This window comes from Pelobates fuscus, chromosome 1 (genome assembly GCF_036172605.1).
Source record: "Pelobates fuscus isolate aPelFus1 chromosome 1, aPelFus1.pri, whole genome shotgun sequence".
NCBI classification, from domain to species: domain Eukaryota; kingdom Metazoa; phylum Chordata; class Amphibia; order Anura; family Pelobatidae; genus Pelobates; species Pelobates fuscus.
Window position 1 is genome coordinate 5,107,543 of NC_086317.1, and position 20,995 is coordinate 5,128,537.

At 50.7% G+C, this 20,995-nt stretch overlaps 1 protein-coding gene across 1 annotated transcript in view; it reads left to right on the forward strand.

Moving 5' to 3' along the window:
• Positions 1–20,995, forward strand: part of TTF2 (transcription termination factor 2) — a 79,518-nt gene that overhangs the window by 5,958 nt on the left and 52,565 nt on the right. The window contains exons 2-3 of the mRNA XM_063445894.1: positions 6,489–6,530; positions 15,149–15,260. Of these exons, the coding sequence (XP_063301964.1) occupies positions 6,503–6,530; positions 15,149–15,260 (140 nt within the window). The 5' untranslated portion in view covers positions 6,489–6,502. The remainder of the gene's footprint in view (positions 1–6,488; positions 6,531–15,148; positions 15,261–20,995) is intronic.

Consider the following 20,995-nt stretch of genomic DNA (forward strand, 5'->3'; position numbering starts at 1 on the left):
GGTTATTACCGTTCGGGGTACGAATCGGGGACCGCCCTGAAGGGGTACTTAGCCTGCGGTTAACCACAACATTCCATCCATTAGCTTGTGGTTAACCGCAAACCGCAACTCCCTGGGTGATCAAGTGGCGGCACACATCCCCAGTTGGGTGGTCGGCCGTTCGGTACTTCCAGAGGTGACCGGGGTTAAGTGGCGGCACACGCCGAGAACTGGGGGGTCCGTCGTTCGTTTGCCGAACTTCGGTATAAATCCTTTCGTGTGTTTTGTATTTTCCAGCAAAATGTCAGTAGTAGCAGCGATGAAACAGTAACAATGTAACAGTAATGTAACAGGATAGAACTAGCTACGGGCAGCGTCCCTATCCACAGCAACATGGAAGGATTGGTAGCAGCAAAACCAAGCAGGTCGTTATGGCTGAGTTAATGGAGCTAGACCGGGAGAACTTGGTTGCAGCAACACCAACCATTCAGGACATGGAGACACCATCAATTCGGGAGAATGAATCGCCAGCCAACAGTGAGATTCGGGAGAGACTAGCGTGGTTCGGTCCGAACCCAACAGCTGACATTGTTCTACAGGTAATGAACATTGTAGCGAAAGAGGCGAAACAAAAGAGGTAAATAGAGCTGCAAATGAAGCTAGCTGAAACCCTTGCTTCGGAGGAACTCAAAGGGATGGAGCAAGCTAGCCCCCGGGCAGCGTCAACCTACGAGGAGGAGTTCCTATGGAGGCTACAAAATGCCTTGGCCCAGGAGTGTGGCCCTATTTCAGCCGAGGAGGAGCTGGCCTGGAGAGATTGGTTACGGCGAGATCTCTGGCACGAGGCCTTGGAGCGGACACGAGGTTCATGGGGAGAAAATCTCCCAAGTGAAGCACAGCGCAGTCAGAAACAAGCAGCGCTTAGGATGCCCTTCCTGGGGTGTCTACCCCTGGAACTGCAGAGGTTGATCAGAAAAGAACTGTAGCTGGATGAGGCATACCGGGCGCTACGGTGGTTCTCAGTCCAGAGGTGCCCCTGGATGGCTGATAGTGAGAGGCCAGAGGGCAGTGACTACGATGGGCCTGGTCTGTTATGGGAGGCATTGGAGGAGGACAGTGACTTTGGCAGCACCAAGGAGTCCCGGTATTGGGACATCAGGGAATGGCGATTGGATGCACTGGAGCTCCCTGATGCTACTGACCTGGAACCAGATATCACCCGCCTGATTACCATCGAATGGGAGCTAGAACAGGATCACCATCAACTGTTCGACTTCGCCCAACCACTGTACCTCAGCCCAGAGGATCAACTGGACACCGTACCCCCTTCTGTCCAACCAGCCCCAGAGGTAAGCGACCTTATAGAGCGGTCCTGGGGAGACCCACAGATGGCAGGTGGAGATGGGAAGAAGGGAATGCTTGACGGAGTAACGGATTGTACCGTCACAGTGGATAACCAGGCTGAACATTAGCGGTATTCGTGTGCTGTAACACACGAATGCCGCATACATTGTGTGGCGAAACCGACCTCACCACGTGTCCTTGGAGGGGGCTGCTTGCCCGCCTCTTGCCTTCTGACTATGGCCCTGCAGTTCAAACCTGTTATTTTCCCAGCCGAAAGGTTTATTTGTGCCTTTCTGCGGACTGTTAAAGCCATGCTACCTCAGATAGCTATGCCATGGAGCCCAGCCATATACTGAAAGACTGTATGAAAGACTTTGGCTCCATGGCTATTGAACTGTATGTATGTGATCTGAGCGCCATCCGGTAATAATGTGCGCTCAGATCTAAGCTATCTGGGGATAGGTAGAATGTGTATGTGATAAATGTAACAGTATGTATTTGTATGTCTTTTATTGTCCTTTGTCTTCCATGTGGCTAATGGAGTTTTGCCTCTGTCCTTGGAGATAATTGGATTACTTCTCAATTATCTCCAGGATAGAAGACTCCGTGGAACTGGTTTTGGGCAGAAAAGCCATGCTTTATTTGGTCACAAAGGACTTCGATCTATCTTTTGAACCAATGGACCAATTTGGATGATTTTGACATATGTTTGTATTTGGAGTATGCTGCTTATGAAAATGTATGTTTTATGCTTGTGACATGTATATTTTAGAAGTTATAAATATTGTGTAAAAACTGTATTCCTCTGCCTGTGATAATGAGATTACCCATTGTGTTCAGTAATCATATCACAGGCAGAGGGGAGGATTTTGTGTGGGAGGGTCTGTGTGTATTGTACGGATTGATTGGTTGTTCTGTAATACCCTGTGGGCTGTACTGTGGTTGTGGATTGGGAATAAAAGAGGCTGTATGTGCCAGTACAGTCAGACCACTGCTTGACCCTCAAAACGAAGTGTCGTCTCATTATTGGGGGAATTGGATTGTATGCTGACTGCCAGGAGTGTAACCCTTTTGCATGGTTTTCCTGTTCGGCTGTTTCCAGGATTCGTAGAGTTTGCAGTGCAGGAGATTGGTGCTTACAGTAGCTGCTTGTCTATCTGGAAGGGGATTATCGCCTAAACGGTTTTTAACCTCTGGTGAGCAAAACGGTCTGTTACAATTGGTGGCAAGCGACAGGATCATTCCCACAGCCCAGAAGGACAGCTACAAGGTAACAACATTCCCTAGATTTACAAATTGAGGGCAACGTTAGAACCCTTACAGCGACCCTTTCTACAAAAGGAACCAACTTCAGCAGAGCAAGCATGGTGTCTGACTACACTCAGGAGGAGTTTGACAGAGAGGTTAATGAGGTGCTGTCTGTCTATGGACCCAACCCCCCGGAGAGAGCCGTGCAGCTCGCCAGGAAACTAGTAGGAGAGTACCTGCAATTCCTAGCAGATTTGGCCAAAAAGGAGTTACAGGGAGCTGAAGGTGCCGTCCTTCCTCCCCAGCGGCAGTGTGAGTCCCAGGGAGCTGAAGATGCCGTCCTTCCTCCCCAGCGGCAGTGTGTACCCCAGGGAGCTGAAGGTGCCGTCCTTCCTCCCCAGCGGCAGTGTGTACCCCAGGGAGCAGAAGGTGCCGTCCTTCCTCCCCAGCGGCCGTGTGAGTCCCAGGGAGCTGAAGGTGTCATCCTTCCTCCCCAGCGGCAGTGTTTACCCCAGGGAGCAGAAGGTGCCGTCCTTCCTCCCCAGCGGCCGTGTGAGTCCCAGGGAGCCGAAGGTGCCGTCCTTCCTCCCCAGCGGCAGAGTGTCCTGCAGGGAGCAGAGACCGTCGGTCTTGCACCCCAGCCACGGGACAAAATATTGAAAGGGGAGATAGTTGGTCCCCCCCTTCACCAGCAGAGAGAGTGTCAGGGAGAGGAACCTGCTACCTCCTCTCCCCAGCGGCGGAAAGTGTTCCAGGGAGAGGAGTCGGTGACCACCTCTCCCCAGCGGCAGCTTATTTCCCAAAGGGGAGACCCTAGTCTCCCAGATGGGGCAGGTGAGGCAGTCAGTCTCGCCCCCCAGCAGCAGGAGAATATATTGAAAGGGGAGACCGCCTGTCGTGCCCTCCAGCAGCAGTACTGGGTCCAGAGAGAGGAGCCTACTAACTCCTCTTCACAGCTGGCCTCCAACCAGACTACTCCAGCTGGTCTCTGCCCCCTCAGCAACCCACAGATCCGAAGTACCCGTAACCCAAAAAGCCGTGATGGAAGCCCTGGACAAAGACTGGCTGCACGTTTACCCAGGTGCAGTAACTCTTTATTGTGGGTGGGCTGTACTGCTGATTGTGTTCTGTGGGTGGTTTGCTGGACTAACCAGGGCACTGACCGACAGGAGGTCAGATACCCTGTTAGTCTGGGGGGTAAAGGGGAGAAGTTTGGCGAAACCGACCTCGCCACGTGTCCTTGGAGGGGGCTGCTTGCCTGCCTCTTGCCTTTAGACTATGGCCCCTGTTCTTTTTCCCTGCAGAAAGGCTGGTTTGTGCCTTTCTGCGGACTGTTAAAGCCATGCTACCCCAGATAGCTATGCCATGGAGCACAGGTGTATACTGAAAGACTGTATGAAAGACTTTGGTTCCATGGCGATTGAACTGTATGTATGTGATCTGAGCGCCATCCGGTAATAATGTGCGCTCAGGTCTAAGCTATCTGGGGATAGGTAGAATGTGTATGTTCTATGTGATAAATGTAACAGTATGTATTTTTATGTCTTTTATCGTCCTTTGTCTTCCATGTGGCTAATGGAGTTTTGCCTCTGTCCTTGGAGATAATTGGATTACTTCTCAATTATCTCCAGGATAGAAGACTCCGTGGAACTGGTTTTGGGCAGAAAAGCCATGCTTCATTTGGTCACAAAGGACTTTGATCTATCTTTTAAACCAATGCACCAATTTGGATGATTTTGACATATGTTTGTATTTGGAGTATGCTGCTTATGAAAATGTATGTTTTATGTTTGTGACATGTATATTTTAGAAGTTATAAATATTGTGTAAAAACTGTATTCCTCTGCCTGTGATAATGAGATTACCCATTGTGTTCAGTAATCATATCACAGGCAGAGGGGAGGATTTTGTGTGGGAGGGTCTGTGTGTATTGTACGGATTGATTGGTTGTTCTGTAATACCCTGTGGGCTGTACTGTGGTTGTGGATTGGGGATAAAAGAGACTGTATGTGCCAGGACAGTCAGATTCTGCTTAACCCTCAAAACAAAGTGTCGTCTCATTATTGGGGGAATTGGATTGTATGCTGACTGCCAGGAGTGTAACCCTTTTGTATGGTTTTCCTGTTCGGCTGTTTCCAGGATTCGTAGAGTTTGCAGTTCAGGAGATTGGTGCTTACAGTAGCTGCTTGTCTATCTGGAAGGGGATTATCGCCTAAACGTTTTTTAAACTGGTGAGCAAAACCGTCCATTACACATTGCACAATATGGTTAATAGCAAAAAAATATACAGTTCTGTTACGGTTGCCTCCAGGCTGGCTGGAAGTTGGACCGTAGAAAAGGATGCTCCTAGCGCTCACCAAAGGATCATCAGCACCGTAGACACCATAACTACTGCATAGCCACCATAAGTACTGCAGACTCTACGAACCACCGCTGCTGGGCTGGTATCTCGCCGTCTGCTCTGCGCCCTGAACCTACGACCAGGCTCCAGTAGGTGAACTTCTTCCTTCTGTAGAGCGAAGCAGGATCAGGAACAAGAGCTCTTACAAGAGCTCAGTAGCTAAGGGAGGATGAAGAGCATAGCAATCCCTGTAGTGATTATAGCTGTCCCCTACAAACATGAGTCAAGGCTGCAAGTTAGAGGGTCAGAAGAGGTCTGAGGTGCTGGAACACCCAGCCTGGTTTTTATTACCATTTTGTAAATACAGGACCACCCACAGGGAGGGACAAAACAAGCAATCATACACGTACATCATTGAAACCACTCCCAGTAATTACACACAAAATCCTCCCTTCTGTCTGTGATATAATTATGGTTTAACATAATTATTACAGACAGTAAAAAATACAGTTTTTACACATACACTGTAACTTTAAAACCATACATCCAATCTCCATCAATTACATATTCAGACTCAGCATACATCAAACATAAACACTTCCAAAAATCAGCCAAATCCCTCCAGCGGATCAAAAGTTAAGTGGAAGTCCTTTATGACCGACCACAAGCACAATTTCCTGCCCAAAACAGTTCCATAGATTTGGGCTGTGCGGTCGGTCAATTTCATGCAGAAAAACGACTAAGTCGCATTCGAACGGGACTTAGTCTCTGGAGCTGCAAGTTCAGTATGGGAGAAGGTAAGGATCAGCGGTGTTCGTGTATTTGCGCATCCGATTTTAGTTCCACAGAATCTTTAGCATACACCGCTGACCGCGTTCAAATGAACAAAGATGGCCGCCGCCACGTGTTCGACTGTCGAATGGCGGCCACCCAGCAGTTGGCAATTAAACTGCAGTAACCTCACAGCCTGGGAGGTAAATTGCCTGCACACTTTAGCTTCTGGGTGGTCCGCCTGTGTGGTACTTGGTTCAGTAAGCCCTATTTACTGAACCAAGTGGGAGAGAGCCAGGGGCAAGTTATTTTACCGGTCTGGGGACATAGTCTTAAAGGGACATTGTTCAGCAAAGTCACAATATGTCCCCAGACGGTTCTTAAAGGGCCATACACACCCAATAAAAGTCCATAAGCTTTTAGGGGTACAATCTCCCAGGGGCCATAGTCATGAGGAAGGAGGCTGGCAAATAGGCTTCTCCACAATCCAGGGAAGCAGGGCAATTTCTCATTTAAAGGGCCAGTTACAAATAGCAGTTTGTAACAAGTTCTGTTTAATAAGTGGCTAGATCTGCCACACCTATTTTGTCCTAATAAATTATATTATTATAGTAAAAAAATGGGGTCAATCTGGGTGGATCTGGCTGGATTTAGCGGACTCTGCCCTGGTATTGTTTGTTGTGCTGATCATTTTCTATACCTGTGCAGACATTCTGTATCAGTTTTTAACAGACGCCATCTTGCTATTGTGTCTCCCTGTTGTAGAACAATGAAAGGTTAATGGATTGTCTCTTACTTTCCCCAGTTTACATCTAAATAATGGAAGAAGTACAATGTGCAGAGCATGGTATGTACTAACACACTTCTAGCTAGTCACTCACCCTGCTTACAGGGAATAATGGGTATAAGCGGGCTGTTTGGGGATACAGCCATGGCTCTGGGTATAAGCGGACTGTGGGGGGATACAGCCATGGCTCTGGGTATAAGCGGGCTGTGGGGGGATACAGCCATGGTTCTGGGTATAAGCGGGCTGTGGGGGGATACAGCCATGGCTCTGGGTATAAGCGGGCTGTGGGTGGATACAGCCATGGTTCTGGGTATAAGCGGACTGTGGGTGGATACAGCCATGGTTCTGGGTATAAGCGGACTGTGGGTGGATACAGCCATGGTTCTGGGTATAAGCGGACTGTGGGTGGATACAGCCATGGTTCTGGGTATAAGCGGGCTGTGGGGGGATACAGCCATGGTTCTGGGTATAAGCGGACTGTGGGGGGATACAGCCATGGTACTGGGTATAAGCGGGCTGTGGGGGGGGGATACAGCCATGGCTCTGGGTATAAGCGGGCTGTTTGGGGATACAGCCATGGCTCTGGGTATAAGCGGGCTGTGGGGGGATACAGCCATGGTTCTGGGTATAAGTGGGCTGTGGGGGGATACAGCCATGGCTCTGGGTATAAGCGGGCTGTGGGGGGATACAGCCATGGCTCTGGGTATAAGCGGGCTGTGGGGGGATACAGCCATGGTTCTGGGTATAAGCGGGCTGTGGGGGGATACAGCCATGGCTCTGGGTATAAGCGGACTGTGGGTGGATACAGCCATGGTTCTGGGTATAAGCGGACTGTGGGTGGATACAGCCATGGTTCTGGGTATAAGCGGACTGTGGGTGGATACAGCCATGGTTCTGGGTATAAGCGGACTGTGGGTGGATACAGCCATGGTTCTGGGTATAAGCGGGCTGTGGGGGGATACAGCCATGGTTCTGGGTATAAGCGGACTGTGGGGGGATACAGCCATGGTACTGGGTATAAGCGGGCTGTGGGGGGGGGATACAGCCATGGCTCTGGGTATAAGCGGGCTGTTTGGGGATACAGCCATGGCTCTGGGTATAAGTGGGCTGTGGGGGGATACAGCCATGGCTCTGGGTATAAGCGGGCTGTGGGGGGATACAGCCATGGCTCTGGGTATAAGCGGGCTGTGGGGGGATACAGCCATGGCTCTGGGTATAAGCGGGCTGTGGGGGGATACAGCCATGGCTCTGGGTATAAGCGGGCTGTGGGGGGATACAGCCATGGCTCTGGGTATAAGCGGGCTGTGGGGGGATACAACCATGGCTCTGGGTATAAGCGGGCTGTGGGGGGATACAGCCATGGCTCTGGGTATAAGCGGGCTGTGGGGGGATACAGCCATGGCTCTGGGTATAAGCGGGCTGTTTGGGGATACAGCCATGGCTCTGGGTATAAGCGGGCTGTGGGGGGATACAGCCATGGCTCTGGGTATAAGCGGGCTGTGGGGGGATACAGCCATGGCTCTGGGTATAAGCGGGCTGTGGGGGGATACAGCCATGGTTCTGGGTATAAGCGGGCTGTGGGGGGGATACAGCCATGGCTCTGGGTATAAGCGGGCTGTGGGGGGGATACAGCCATGGCTCTGGGTATAAGCGGACTGTGGGGGGGATACAGCCATGGTACTGGGTATAAGCGGGCTGTGGGGGGATACAGCCATGGTTCTGGGTATAAGCGGGCTGTGGGGGGATACAGCCATGGCTCTGGGTATAAGCGGGCTGTGGGGGGGATACAGCCATGGCTCTGGGTATAAGCGGGCTGTGGGGGGATACAGCCATGGCTCTGGGTATAAGCTGGCTGTGGGGGGGATACAGCCATGGTACTGGGTATAAGCGGGCTGTGGGGGGATACAGCCATGGTTCTGGGTATAAGCGGGCTGTGGGGGGATACAGCCATGGTTCTGGGTATAAGCGGGCTGTGGGGGGATACAGCCATGGCTCTGGGTATAAGCGGGCTGTGGGGGGATACAGCCATGGTTCTGGGTATAAGCGGGCTGTGGGGGGATACAGCCATGGTTCTGGGTATAAGCGGGCTGTGGGGGGATACAGCCATGGCTCTGGGTATAAGCGGACTGTGGGGGGATACAGCCATGGTTCTGGGTATAAGCGGGCTGTGGGGGGATACAGTCATGGTTCTGGGTATAAGCGGGCTGTGGGGGGATACAGCCATGGCTCTGGGTATAAGCGGGCTGTGGGGGGATACAGCCATGGTTCTGGGTATAAGCGGACTGTGGGGGGATACAGCCATGGTTCTGGGTATAAGCGGGCTGTGGGGGGATACAGCCATGGCTCTGGGTATAAGCGGACTGTGGGGGGATACAGCCATGGTTCTGGGTATAAGCGGACTGTGGGGGGATACAGTCATGGTTCTGGGTATAAGCGGGCTGTGGGGGGATACAGCCATGGCTCTGGGTATAAGCGGGCTGTGGGGGGATACAGCCATGGTTCTGGGTATAAGCGGACTGTGGGGGGATACAGCCATGGTTCTGGGTATAAGCGGGCTGTGGGGGGATACAGCCATGGCTCTGGGTATAAGCGGACTGTGGGGGGATACAGCCATGGTTCTGGGTATAAGCGGACTGTGGGGGGATACAGCCATGGTTCTGGGTATAAGCGGGCTGTGGGGGGATACAGCCATGGTTCTGGGTATAAGCGGACTGTGGGGGGATACAGCCATGGTTCTGGGTATAAGCGGACTGTGGGGGGATACAGCCATGGTTCTGGGTATAAGCGGGCTGTGGGGGGATACAGCCATGGCTCTGGGTATAAGCGGACTGTGGGGGGATACAGCCATGGTTCTGGGTATAAGCGGACTGTGGGGGGATACAGCCATGGTTCTGGGTATAAGCGGGCTGTGGGGGGATACAGCCATGGCTCTGGGTATAAGCGGGCTGTGGGGGGATACAGCCATGGTTCTGGGTATAAGCGGACTGTGGGGGGATACAGCCATGGCTCTGGGTATAAGCGGGCTGTGGGGGGATACAGCCATGGTTCTGGGTATAAGCGGACTGTGGGGGGATACAGCCATGGTTCTGGGTATAAGCGGACTGTGGGGGGATACAGCCATGGTTCTGGGTATAAGCGGGCTGTGGGGGGATACAGCCATGGCTCTGGGTATAAGCGGACTGTGGGGGGATACAGCCATGGTTCTGGGTATAAGCGGACTGTGGGGGGATACAGCCATGGTTCTGGGTATAAGCGGGCTGTGGGGGGATACAGCCATGGCTCTGGGTATAAGCGGGCTGTGGGGGGATACAGCCATGGCTCTGGGTATAAGCGGACTGTGGGTGGATACAGCCATGGTTCTGGGTATAAGCGGACTGTGGGTGGATACAGCCATGGTTCTGGGTATAAGCGGGCTGTGGGGGGATACAGCCATGGTTCTGGGTATAAGCGGACTGTGGGGGGATACAGCCATGGTTCTGGGTATAAGCGGGCTGTGGGGGGATACAGCCATGGCTCTGGGTATAAGCGGACTGTGGGGGGATACAGCCATGGTTCTGGGTATAAGCGGACTGTGGGGGGATACAGCCATGGTTCTGGGTATAAGCGGGCTGTGGGGGGATACAGCCATGGCTCTGGGTATAAGCGGGCTGTGGGGGGATACAGCCATGGCTCTGGGTATAAGCGGACTGTGGGTGGATACAGCCATGGTTCTGGGTATAAGCGGACTGTGGGTGGATATATCCATGGTTCTGGGTATAAGCGGGCTGTGGGGGGATACAGCCATGGTTCTGGGTATAAGCGGGCTGTGGGGGGATACAGCCATGGTTCTGGGTATAAGCGGGCTGTGGGGGGATACAGCCATGGTTCTGGGTATAAGCGGGCTGTGGGGGGATACAGCCATGGCTCTGGGTATAAGCGGGCTGTGGGGGGATACAGCCATGGCTCTGGGTATAAGCGGGCTGTGGGGGGATACAGCCATGGTTCTGGGTATAAGCGGGCTGTGGGGGGATACAGCCATGGTTCTGGGTATAAGCGGGCTGTGGGGGGATACAGCCATGGTTCTGGGTATAAGCGGGCTGTGGGGGGATACAGCCATGGTTCTGGGTATAAGCGGGCTGTGGGGGGATACAGCCATGGTTCTGGGTATAAGCGGGCTGTGGGGGGATACAGCCATGGCTCTGGGTATAAGCGGGCTGTGGGGGGATACAGCCATGGCTCTGGGTATAAGCGGACTGTGGGGGGATACAGCCATGGTTCTGGGTATAAGCGGACTGTGGGGGGATACAGCCATGGTTCTGGGTATAAGCGGGCTGTGGGGGGATACAGCCATGGCTCTGGGTATAAGCGGGCTGTGGGGGGATACAGCCATGGTTCTGGGTATAAGCGGGCTGTGGGGGGATACAGCCATGGCTCTGGGTATAAGCGGGCTGTGGGGTGATACAGCCATGGTTCTGGGTATAAGCGGGCTGTGGGGGGATACAGCCATGGTTCTGGGTATAAGCGGACTGTGGGGGGATACAGCCATGGCTCTGGGTATAAGCGGACTGTGGGGGGATACAGCCATGGCTCTGGGTATAAGCGGGCTGTGGGGGGATACAGCCATGGCTCTGGGTATAAGCGGGCTGTGGGGTGATACAGCCATGGCTCTGGGTATAAGCGGGCTGTGGGGGGATACAGCCATGGTTCTGGGTATAAGCGGGCTGTGGGGGGATACAGCCATGGCTCTGGGTATAAGCGGGCTGTGGGGTGATACAGCCATGGCTCTGGGTATAAGCGGGCTGTGGGGGGATACAGCCATGGTTCTGGGTATAAGCGGGCTGTGGGGGGATACAGCCATGGCTCTGGGTATAAGCGGGCTGTGGGGTGATACAGCCATGGTTCTGGGTATAAGCGGGCTGTGGGGGGATACAGCCATGGTTCTGGGTATAAGCGGACTGTGGGGGGATACAGCCATGGCTCTGGGTATAAGCGGACTGTGGGGGGATACAGCCATGGCTCTGGGTATAAGCGGGCTGTGGGGGGATACAGCCATGGCTCTGGGTATAAGCGGGCTGTGGGGGGATACAGCCATGGTTCTGGGTATAAGCGGGCTGTGGGGGGATACAGCCATGGTTCTGGGTATAAGCGGGCTGTGGGGGATACAGCCATGGTTCTGGGTATAAGCGGACTGTGGGGGGATACAGCCATGGCTCTGGGTATAAGCGGGCTGTGGGGGGATACAGCCATGGTTCTGGGTATAAGCGGGCTGTGGGGGGATACAGCCATGGTTCTGGGTATAAGCGGGCTGTGGGGGGATACAGCCATGGCTCTGGGTATAAGCGGGCTGTGGGGTGATACAGCCATGGCTCTGGGTATAAGCGGGCTGTGGGGGGATACAGCCATGGCTCTGGGTATAAGCGGGCTGTTTGGGGATACAGCCATGGCTCTGGGTATAAGCGGGCTGTGGGGTGATATAGCCATGGCTCTGGTATAAGCGGACTGTGGGGGGATACAGCCATGGCTCTGGGTATAAGCGGGCTGTGGGGGGATACAGCCATGGCTCTGGGTATAAGCGGGCTGTGGGGGGATACAGCCATGGTTCTGGGTATAAGCGGGCTGTGGGGGGATACAGCCATGGCTCTGGGTATAAGCGGGCTGTGGGGGGATACAGCCATGGTTCTGGGTATAAGCGGGCTGTGGGGGGATACAGCCATGGTTCTGGGTATAAGCGGGCTGTGGGGGGATACAGCCATGGTTCTGGGTATAAGCGGGCTGTGGGGGGATACAGCCATGGCTCTGGGTATAAGCGGGCTGTGGGGGGATACAGCCATGGTTCTGGGTATAAGCGGGCTGTGGGGGATACAGCCATGGTTCTGGGTATAAGCGGGCTGTGGGGGGATACAGCCATGGTTCTGGGTATAAGCGGGCTGTGGGGGATACAGCCATGGTTCTGGGTATAAGCGGTTTGTGGGGGGATACAGCTATGGTTCTCGGTATAAGCGGGCTGTGGGGGGATACAGCCATGGTTCTGGGTATAAGCGGGCTGTGGGGGGATACAGCCATGGTTCTGGGTATAAGCGGGCTGTGGGGGGATACAGCCATGGTTCTGGGTATAAGCGGGCTGTGGGGGGATACAGCCATGGTTCTGGGTATAAGTGGGCTGTGGGGGGGATACAGCCATGGTTCTGGGTATAAGTGGGCTGTGGGGGGGATACAGCCATGGTTCTTGGTATAAGCGGACTGTGGGGGGGATACAGTCATGGTTCTGGGTATTAGTGGACTGTGTGTGGGGGGATACAGTCATGGTTCTGGGTATAAGCAGACTGTGTGTGTGTGTGTGGGGGGGGGGGGGATACAGCCATGGTTCTGGGTATTAGTGGGTTGTGTGAGGGGTTATGGGTAAAAGCGGACTGTGGGGGGGGAAGGGTGGGGTCGTGAGATACAGCCATGGTTCTGGGTATAAGCGGACTGTGGGGGGGGATACAGCCATGGTTCTGGGTATAAGCGGACTGTGGGGGGTGGATACAGCCATGGTTCTGGGTATAAGCGGACTGTAGGGGGGGATACAGCCATGGTTCTGGGTATAAGCGGACTGTGGGGGGGGATACAGCCATGGTTCTGGGTATAAGCGGACTGTGGGGGGGATGCAATCATGGTTCTGGGTATAAGCGGACTGTGGGGGGGATGCAATCATGGTTCTGGGTATAAGCGGACTGTGGGGGGGGATGCAATCATGGTTCTGGGTATAAGCGGACTGTGGGGGGGATGCAATCATGGTTCTGGGTATAAGCGGACTGTGGGGGGATACAGTCATGGTTCTGGGTATAAGCGGGCTGTGGGGGGATACAGCCATGGTTCTGGGTATAAGCGGACTGTGGGGGGGATACAGTCATGGTTCTGGGTATAAGCGGACTGTGTGTGGGGGGATACAGTCATGGTTCTGGGTATTAGTGGGTTGTGTGAGGGGTTATGGGTAAAAGCGGACTGTGGGGGGGGGGGGGAAGGGTGGGGTGGTGAGATACAGCCATGGTTCTGGGTATAAGCGGACTGTGGGGGGGGGATGCAATCATGGTTCTGGGTATAAGCGGACTGTGGGGGGATACAGTCATGGTTCTGGGTATAAGCGGACTGTGGGGGGTATACAGCCATGGTTCTGGGTATTAGTGGGCTGTGTGAGGGATTCTGGGTATAAGCGGACTGTGGGGGGGATACAGTCATGGTTCTGGGTATAAGCAGACTGTGTGGGGGGGATACAGCCATGGCTCTGGGTATTTAGTGGGCTGTGTGAGGGGTTATGGGTGGGGGGGGAGGGTGTGTTGGCGGACTGTGGGGGGGGGGGGAGGGTGTGGTGGTGAGATACAGCCATGGTTCTGGGTATAAGCGGACTGTGGGTGGGAGTACAGCCATGGTTCTGGGTATAAGCGGACTGTGGGTGGGAGTACAGCCATGGTTCTGGGTATAAGCGGACTGTGGGTGGGAGTACAGCCATGGTTCTGGGTATAAGCGGACTGTGGGTGGGAGTACAGCCATGGTTCTGGGTATAAGCGGACTGTGGGTGGGAGTACAGCCATGGTTCTGGGTATAAGCGGACTGTGGGTGGGAGTACAGCCATGGTTCTGGGTATAAGCGGACTGTGGGTGGGAGTACAGCCATGGCTCTGGGTATAAGCGGACTGTGGGTGGGAGTACAGCCATGGTTCTGGGTATAAGCGGACTGTGGGTGGGAGTACAGCCATGGCTCTGGGTATAAGCAGACTGTGGGGTGGGGGGGGGGGGGGGGGGAGTACAGCCATGGCTCTGGGTATAAGCGGACTGTGTACAGCCATAGTTCTGGGTATAAGTGGACTGTGGGGGGGATACAGCCATGGTTCTGGGTAAAAGCGGACTGTGGGGGGGGGGGGGGAGTACAGCCATGGTTCTGGGTATAAGCAGACTGTGGTGGGACACAGCCATGGTTCTGGGTATAAGCGGGCTGTGGGTGGATACAGCCATGGTTCTGGGTATAAGCTGACTGTGGGTGGATACAGCCATAGCTTTGGTATAAGCGGGCTGTGGGTGGATACAGCCATGGTTCTGTGTATAAGCGGACTGTGGGGGAAGAGTACAGCCATGGTTCTGGGTATAAGCGGACTGTGGGGGAAGAGTACAGCCATGGTTCTGGGTATAAGCGACTGTGGGGAGATACAGCCATGGTTCTGGGTATAAGCGGGCTGTGGGGGGATACAGCCATGGTTCTGGGTATAAGCGGGCTGTGGGGGGATACAGCCATGGTTCTGGGTATAAGCGGGCTGTGGGGGGATACAGCCATGGTTCTGGGTATAAGCGGACTGTGGGTGGATACAGCCATGGTTCTGGGTATAAGCGGACTGTGGGGGGATACAGCCATGGTTCTGGGTATTAGTGGACTGTGGGTGGATACAGCCATGGTTCTGGGTATAAGCGGACTGTGGGTGGATACAGCCATGGCTCTGGTATAAGCGGACTGTGGGGGGATACAGCCATGGTTCTGGGTATAAGCGGGCTGTGCGGGGATACAGCCATGGTTCTGGGTATTAGTGGACTGTGGGGGAGGGAGTACAGCCATAGTTCTGGGTATTAGTGGGCTGTGGGGGGTGGATACAGCCATGGTTCTCTGGTGGTTGTCATGGTGCTGGGGATGCATCTAACCAGTATTTGTTTTATTGCCCTTCGTGCTTTCAGGAATTCTCTGCTTCTTGAAGACTGGGACACGGGATGGACCCAACAAAGGAAAGAGTTTCTACGTGTGTGGGGCGAATCGTGGCGCACCCTGTATCTTCTCCCAGCAAGCAGAGTACGTCATACAGAAACTGAATGGCTGCAGTCCCTCTCACATCCAATGCATGACAGGCTGGCTGCAGTCCCTCTCACATCCAATGCATGACAGGCTGGCTGCAGTCCCTCTCACATCCAATGCATGACAGGCTGGCTGCAGTCCCTCTCACATCCAATGTATTGTATAAAAGCACACTGACACAGTAACTGTACTGAATGGAACACTGAATTACAACATCCAGCCAAATAAATAGATTTTTAAAATTCTCCAACTCTACTATAACTACAGTTTTGACATTTGTGATTCAGTTTTCATTTAAAGGGACACTATAATCACCAGAACAACTACAGCTTAATGTACGGTGTGCAGCTTATTGTACAGTATACAGCTGTGTGTACGGGACGCCTTCAGTGGCAGTCACTCAGAGGCCCACTAGAAGTGCTTCCTGGGTCAGTGCTGCACAGTTTGCAGCACCTATATTCAGCGTCCCACACACTACGCTGAACTTTCCCCATAAAGATACATTAATTCAATGCATCTCTATGAGGAGATGCTGATTGGCGCAGAGTGGAGTTTACCCGCATGCGCAATAGCCTCCCAATGCTTCCTACAGGGGATGGGGATCTAGCCACCCAATGTGTTTTTAACACTCTGGAGTCAGGAATACACATTTGTATACCTGACCTTATAGTGCTCCTTTAATTAAAAGTGAATGGTGAATAAAACCCGCAGTTATTTAGCAGTACATTTTGGAGGGATGACATGGAATTGAAAATTGTCGGCTAAATGAAACACCTCTTACAATAGTTTTTGCCTACACTGCCCGTTCTCCACAATTCTTTGTTCACTAAATATGCAATGTGTATATAGTGAAAAGGCGTGTGTACGAATTCAAGAAAGAGTGAGTATGTATTTGAATGCAGGTTTTTTTTTTTCGTATGACCTATGTGTTTGAATGCTAGTGTGAACATAGGCATGCAGAGCTCTTTTCTGCAGTGTCGATGTACTTTTAGGTGTGCCTTGTTGTCGGTTTGCATCTGTATTCCAGACATCTATTGATGGGGATCTTCAGGGTATTTTATAGTGTTAACATATTCCAGAGATCCATCATTTGTGGATCTATTCATACATTTCCGCTGACCGCATATACATTCATACATTCGCTGAGTGTTCTGTATACAGAGCAATGCTGGGACAGCGTTCTGAAAATATAGCAGAAACATTACCCAGAGTTACTGTGTTCTCTATACAGTATCCCTGTGTCTCACTGCACGGCCAGTATAATAACACAGAGTAACGCTGTCTGTTATAACATTACTGTGTGTTCTCTATACAGTATCCCTGCATCTCACTGCACGGCCAGTATAATAACCCAGAGTAACGCTGTCTGTTATAACATTACTGTGTGTTCTCTATACAGTATCCCTGTGTCTCACTGCACGGCCAGTATAATAACACAGAGTAACGCTGTCTGTTATAACATTACTGTGTGTTCTCTATACAGTATCCCTGTGTCTCACTGCACGGCCAGTATAATAACCCAGAGTAACGCTGTCTGTAATAACATTACTGTGTGTTCTCTATACAGTATCCCTGTGTCTCACTGCACGGCCAGTATAATAACACAGAGTAACGCTGTCTGTTATAACATTACTGTGTGTTCTCTATACAGTATCCCTGCGTCTCACTGCACGGTATAATAACAGAGTAACGCTGTCTATAATAACATTACTGTGTGTTCTCTATACAGTATCCCTGCATCTCACTGCACGGCCAGTATAATAACAGAGTAACGCTGTCTGTTATAACATTACTGTGTGTTCTCTATACAGTATCCCTGTGTCTCACTGCACGGCCAGTATAATAACCCAGAGTAACGCTGTCTGTAATAACATTACTGTGTGTTCTCTATACAGTATCCCTGTGTCTCACTGCACGGCCAGTATAATAACCCAGAGTAGCGCTGTCTGTAATAACATTACTGTGTGTTCTCTATACAGTATCCCTGCATCTCACTGCACGGCCAGTATAATAACACAGAGTAACGCTGTCTGTTGTAACATTACTGTGTGTTCTCTATACAGTATCCCTGTGTCTCACTGCACGGCCAGTATAATAACCCAGAGTAACGCTGTCTGTAATAACATTACTGTGTGTTCTCTATACAGTATCCCTGTGTCTCACTGCACGGCCAGTATAATAACCCAGAGTAACGCTGTCTGTTATAACATTACTGTGTGTTCTCTATACAGTATCCCTGTGTCTCACTGCACGGCCAGTATAATAACACAGAGTAACGCTGTCTGTTATAACATTACTGTGTGTTCTCTATACAGTATCCCTGTGTCTCACTGCATGGCCAGTTTAATAACACAGAGTAACGCTGTCTGTTATAACATTACTGTGTGTTCTCTATACAGTATCCCTGTGTCTCACTGCACGGCCAGTATAATAACCCAGAGTAACGCTGTCTGTAATAACATTACTGTGTGTTCTCTATACAGTATCCCTGTGTCTCACTGCACGGCCAGTATAATAACACAGAGTAACGCTGTCTGTTATAACATTACTGTGTGTTCTCTATACAGTATCCCTGCATCTCACTGCACGGCCAGTTTAATAACACAGAGTAACGCTGTCTGTAATAACATTACTGTGTGTTCTCTATACAGTATCCCTGTGTCTCACTGCACGGCCAGTATAATAACACAGAGTAACGCTGTCTGTAATAACATTACTGTGTGTTCTCTATACAGTATTCCTGCATCTCACTGCACGGCCAGTTTAATAACACAGAGTAACGCTGTCTGTAATAACATTACTGTGTGTTCTCTATACAGTATCCCTGTGTCTCACTGCACGGCCAGTATAATAACCCAGAGTAGCGCTGTCTGTAATAACATTACTGTGTGTTCTCTATACAGTATCCCTGCATCTCACTGCACGGCCAGTATAATAACACAGAGTAACGCTGTCTGTTGTAACATTACTGTGTGTTCTCTATACAGTATCCCTGTGTCTCACTGCACGGCCAGTATAATAACCCAGAGTAACGCTGTCTGTAATAACATTACTGTGTGTTCTCTATACAGTATCCCTGTGTCTCACTGCACGGCCAGTATAATAACCCAGAGTAACGCTGTCTGTTATAACATTACTGTGTGTTCTCTATACAGTATCCCTGTGTCTCACTGCACGGCCAGTATAATAACACAGAGTAACGCTGTCTGTAATAACATTACTGTGTGTTCTCTATACAGTATTCCTGCATCTCACTGCACGGCCAGTTTAATAACACAGAGTAACGCTGTCTGTAATAACATTACTGTGTGTTCTCTATACAGTATCCCTGTGTCTCACTGCACGGCCAGTATAATAACCCAGAGTAGCGCTGTCTGTAATAACATTACTGTGTGTTCTCTATACAGTATCCCTGCATCTCACTGCACGGCCAGTATAATAACACAGAGTAACGCTGTCTGTTGTAACATTACTGTGTGTTCTCTATACAGTATCCCTGTGTCTCACTGCACGGCCAGTATAATAACCCAGAGTAACGCTGTCTGTAATAACATTACTGTGTGTTCTCTATACAGTATCCCTGTGTCTCACTGCACGGCCAGTATAATAACCCAGAGTAACGCTGTCTGTTATAACATTACTGTGTGTTCTCTATACAGTATCCCTGTGTCTCACTGCACGGCCAGTATAATAACACAGAGTAACGCTGTCTGTTATAACATTACTGTGTGTTCTCTATACAGTATCCCTGTGTCTCACTGCATGGCCAGTTTAATAACACAGAGTAACGCTGTCTGTTATAACATTACTGTGTGTTCTCTATACAGTATCCCTGTGTCTCACTGCACGGCCAGTATAATAACCCAGAGTAACGCTGTCTGTAATAACATTACTGTGTGTTCTCTATACAGTATCCCTGTGTCTCACTGCACGGCCAGTATAATAACACAGAGTAACGCTGTCTGTTATAACATTACTGTGTGTTCTCTATACAGTATCCCTGCATCTCACTGCACGGCCAGTTTAATAACACAGAGTAACGCTGTCTGTAATAACATTACTGTGTGTTCTCTATACAGTATCCCTGTGTCTCACTGCACGGCCAGTATAATAACACAGAGTAACGCTGTCTGTAATAACATTACTGTGTGTTCTCTATACAGTATTCCTGCATCTCACTGCACGGCCAGTTTAATAACACAGAGTAACGCTGTCTGTAATAACATTACTGTGTGTTCTCTATACAGTATCCCTGTGTCTCACTGCACGGCCAGTATAATAACACAGAGTAACGCTGTCTGTAATAACATTACTGTGTGTTCTCTATACAGTATCCCTGCATCTCACTGCACGGCCAGTATAATAACACAGAGTAACGCTGTCTGTTATAACATTACTGTGTGTTCTCTATACAGTATCCCTGTGTCTCACTGCACGGCCAGTTTAATAGCACAGAGTAACGCTGTCTGTTATAACATTACTGTGTGTTCTCTATACAGTATCCCTGCATCTCACTGCACGGCCAGTATAATAACCCAGAGTAACGCTGTCTGTAATAACATTACTGTGTGTTCTCTATACAGTATCCCTGTGTCTCACTGCACGGCCAGTATAATAACCCAGAGTAGCGCTGTCTGTAATAACATTACTGTGTGTTCTCTATACAGTATCCCTGCATCTCACTGCACGGCCAGTATAATAACACAGAGTAACGCTGTCTGTTATAACATTACTGTGTGTTCTCTATACAGTATCCCTGCATCTCACTGCACGGCCAGTTTAATAACACAGAGTAACGCTGTCTGTAATAACATTACTGTGTGTTCTCTATACAGTATCCCTGTGTCTCACTGCACGGCCAGTATAATAACACAGAGTAACGCTGTCTGTAATAACATTACTGTGTGTTCTCTATACAGTATCCCTGCATCTCACTGCACGGCCAGTTTAATAACACAGAGTAACGCTGTCTGTAATAACATTACTGTGTGTTCTCTATACAGTATCCCTGTGTCTCACTGCACGGCCAGTATAATAACACAGAGTAACGCTGTCTGTAATAACATTACTGTGTGTTCTCTATACAGTATCCCTGCATCTCACTGCACGGCCAGTATAATAACACAGAGTAACGCTGTCTGTTATAACATTACTGTGTGTTCTCTATACAGTATCCCTGTGTCTCACTGCACGGCCAGTATAATAACCCAGAGTAACGCTGTCTGTAATAACATTACTGTGTGTTCTCTATACAGTATCCCTGTGTCTCACTGCACGGCCAGTATAATAACCCAGAGTAGCGCTGTCTGTAATAACATTACTGTGTGTTCTCTATACAGTATCCCTGCATCTCACTGCACGGCCAGTATAATAACACAGAGTAACGCTGTCTGTTATAACATTACTGTGTGTTCTCTATACAGTATCCCTGCATCTCACTGCACGGCCAGTTTAATAACACAGAGTAACGCTGTCTGTAATAACATTACTGTGTGTTCTCTATACAGTATCCCTGTGTCTCACTGCACGGCCAGTATAATAACACAGAGTAACGCTGTCTGTAATAACATTACTGTGTGTTCTCTATACAGTATCCCTGCATCTCACTGCACGGCCAGTTTAATAACACAGAGTAACGCTGTCTGTAATAACATTACTGTGTGTTCTCTATACAGTATCCCTGCATCTCACTGCACGGCCAGTTTAATAACACAGAGTAACGCTGTCTGTAA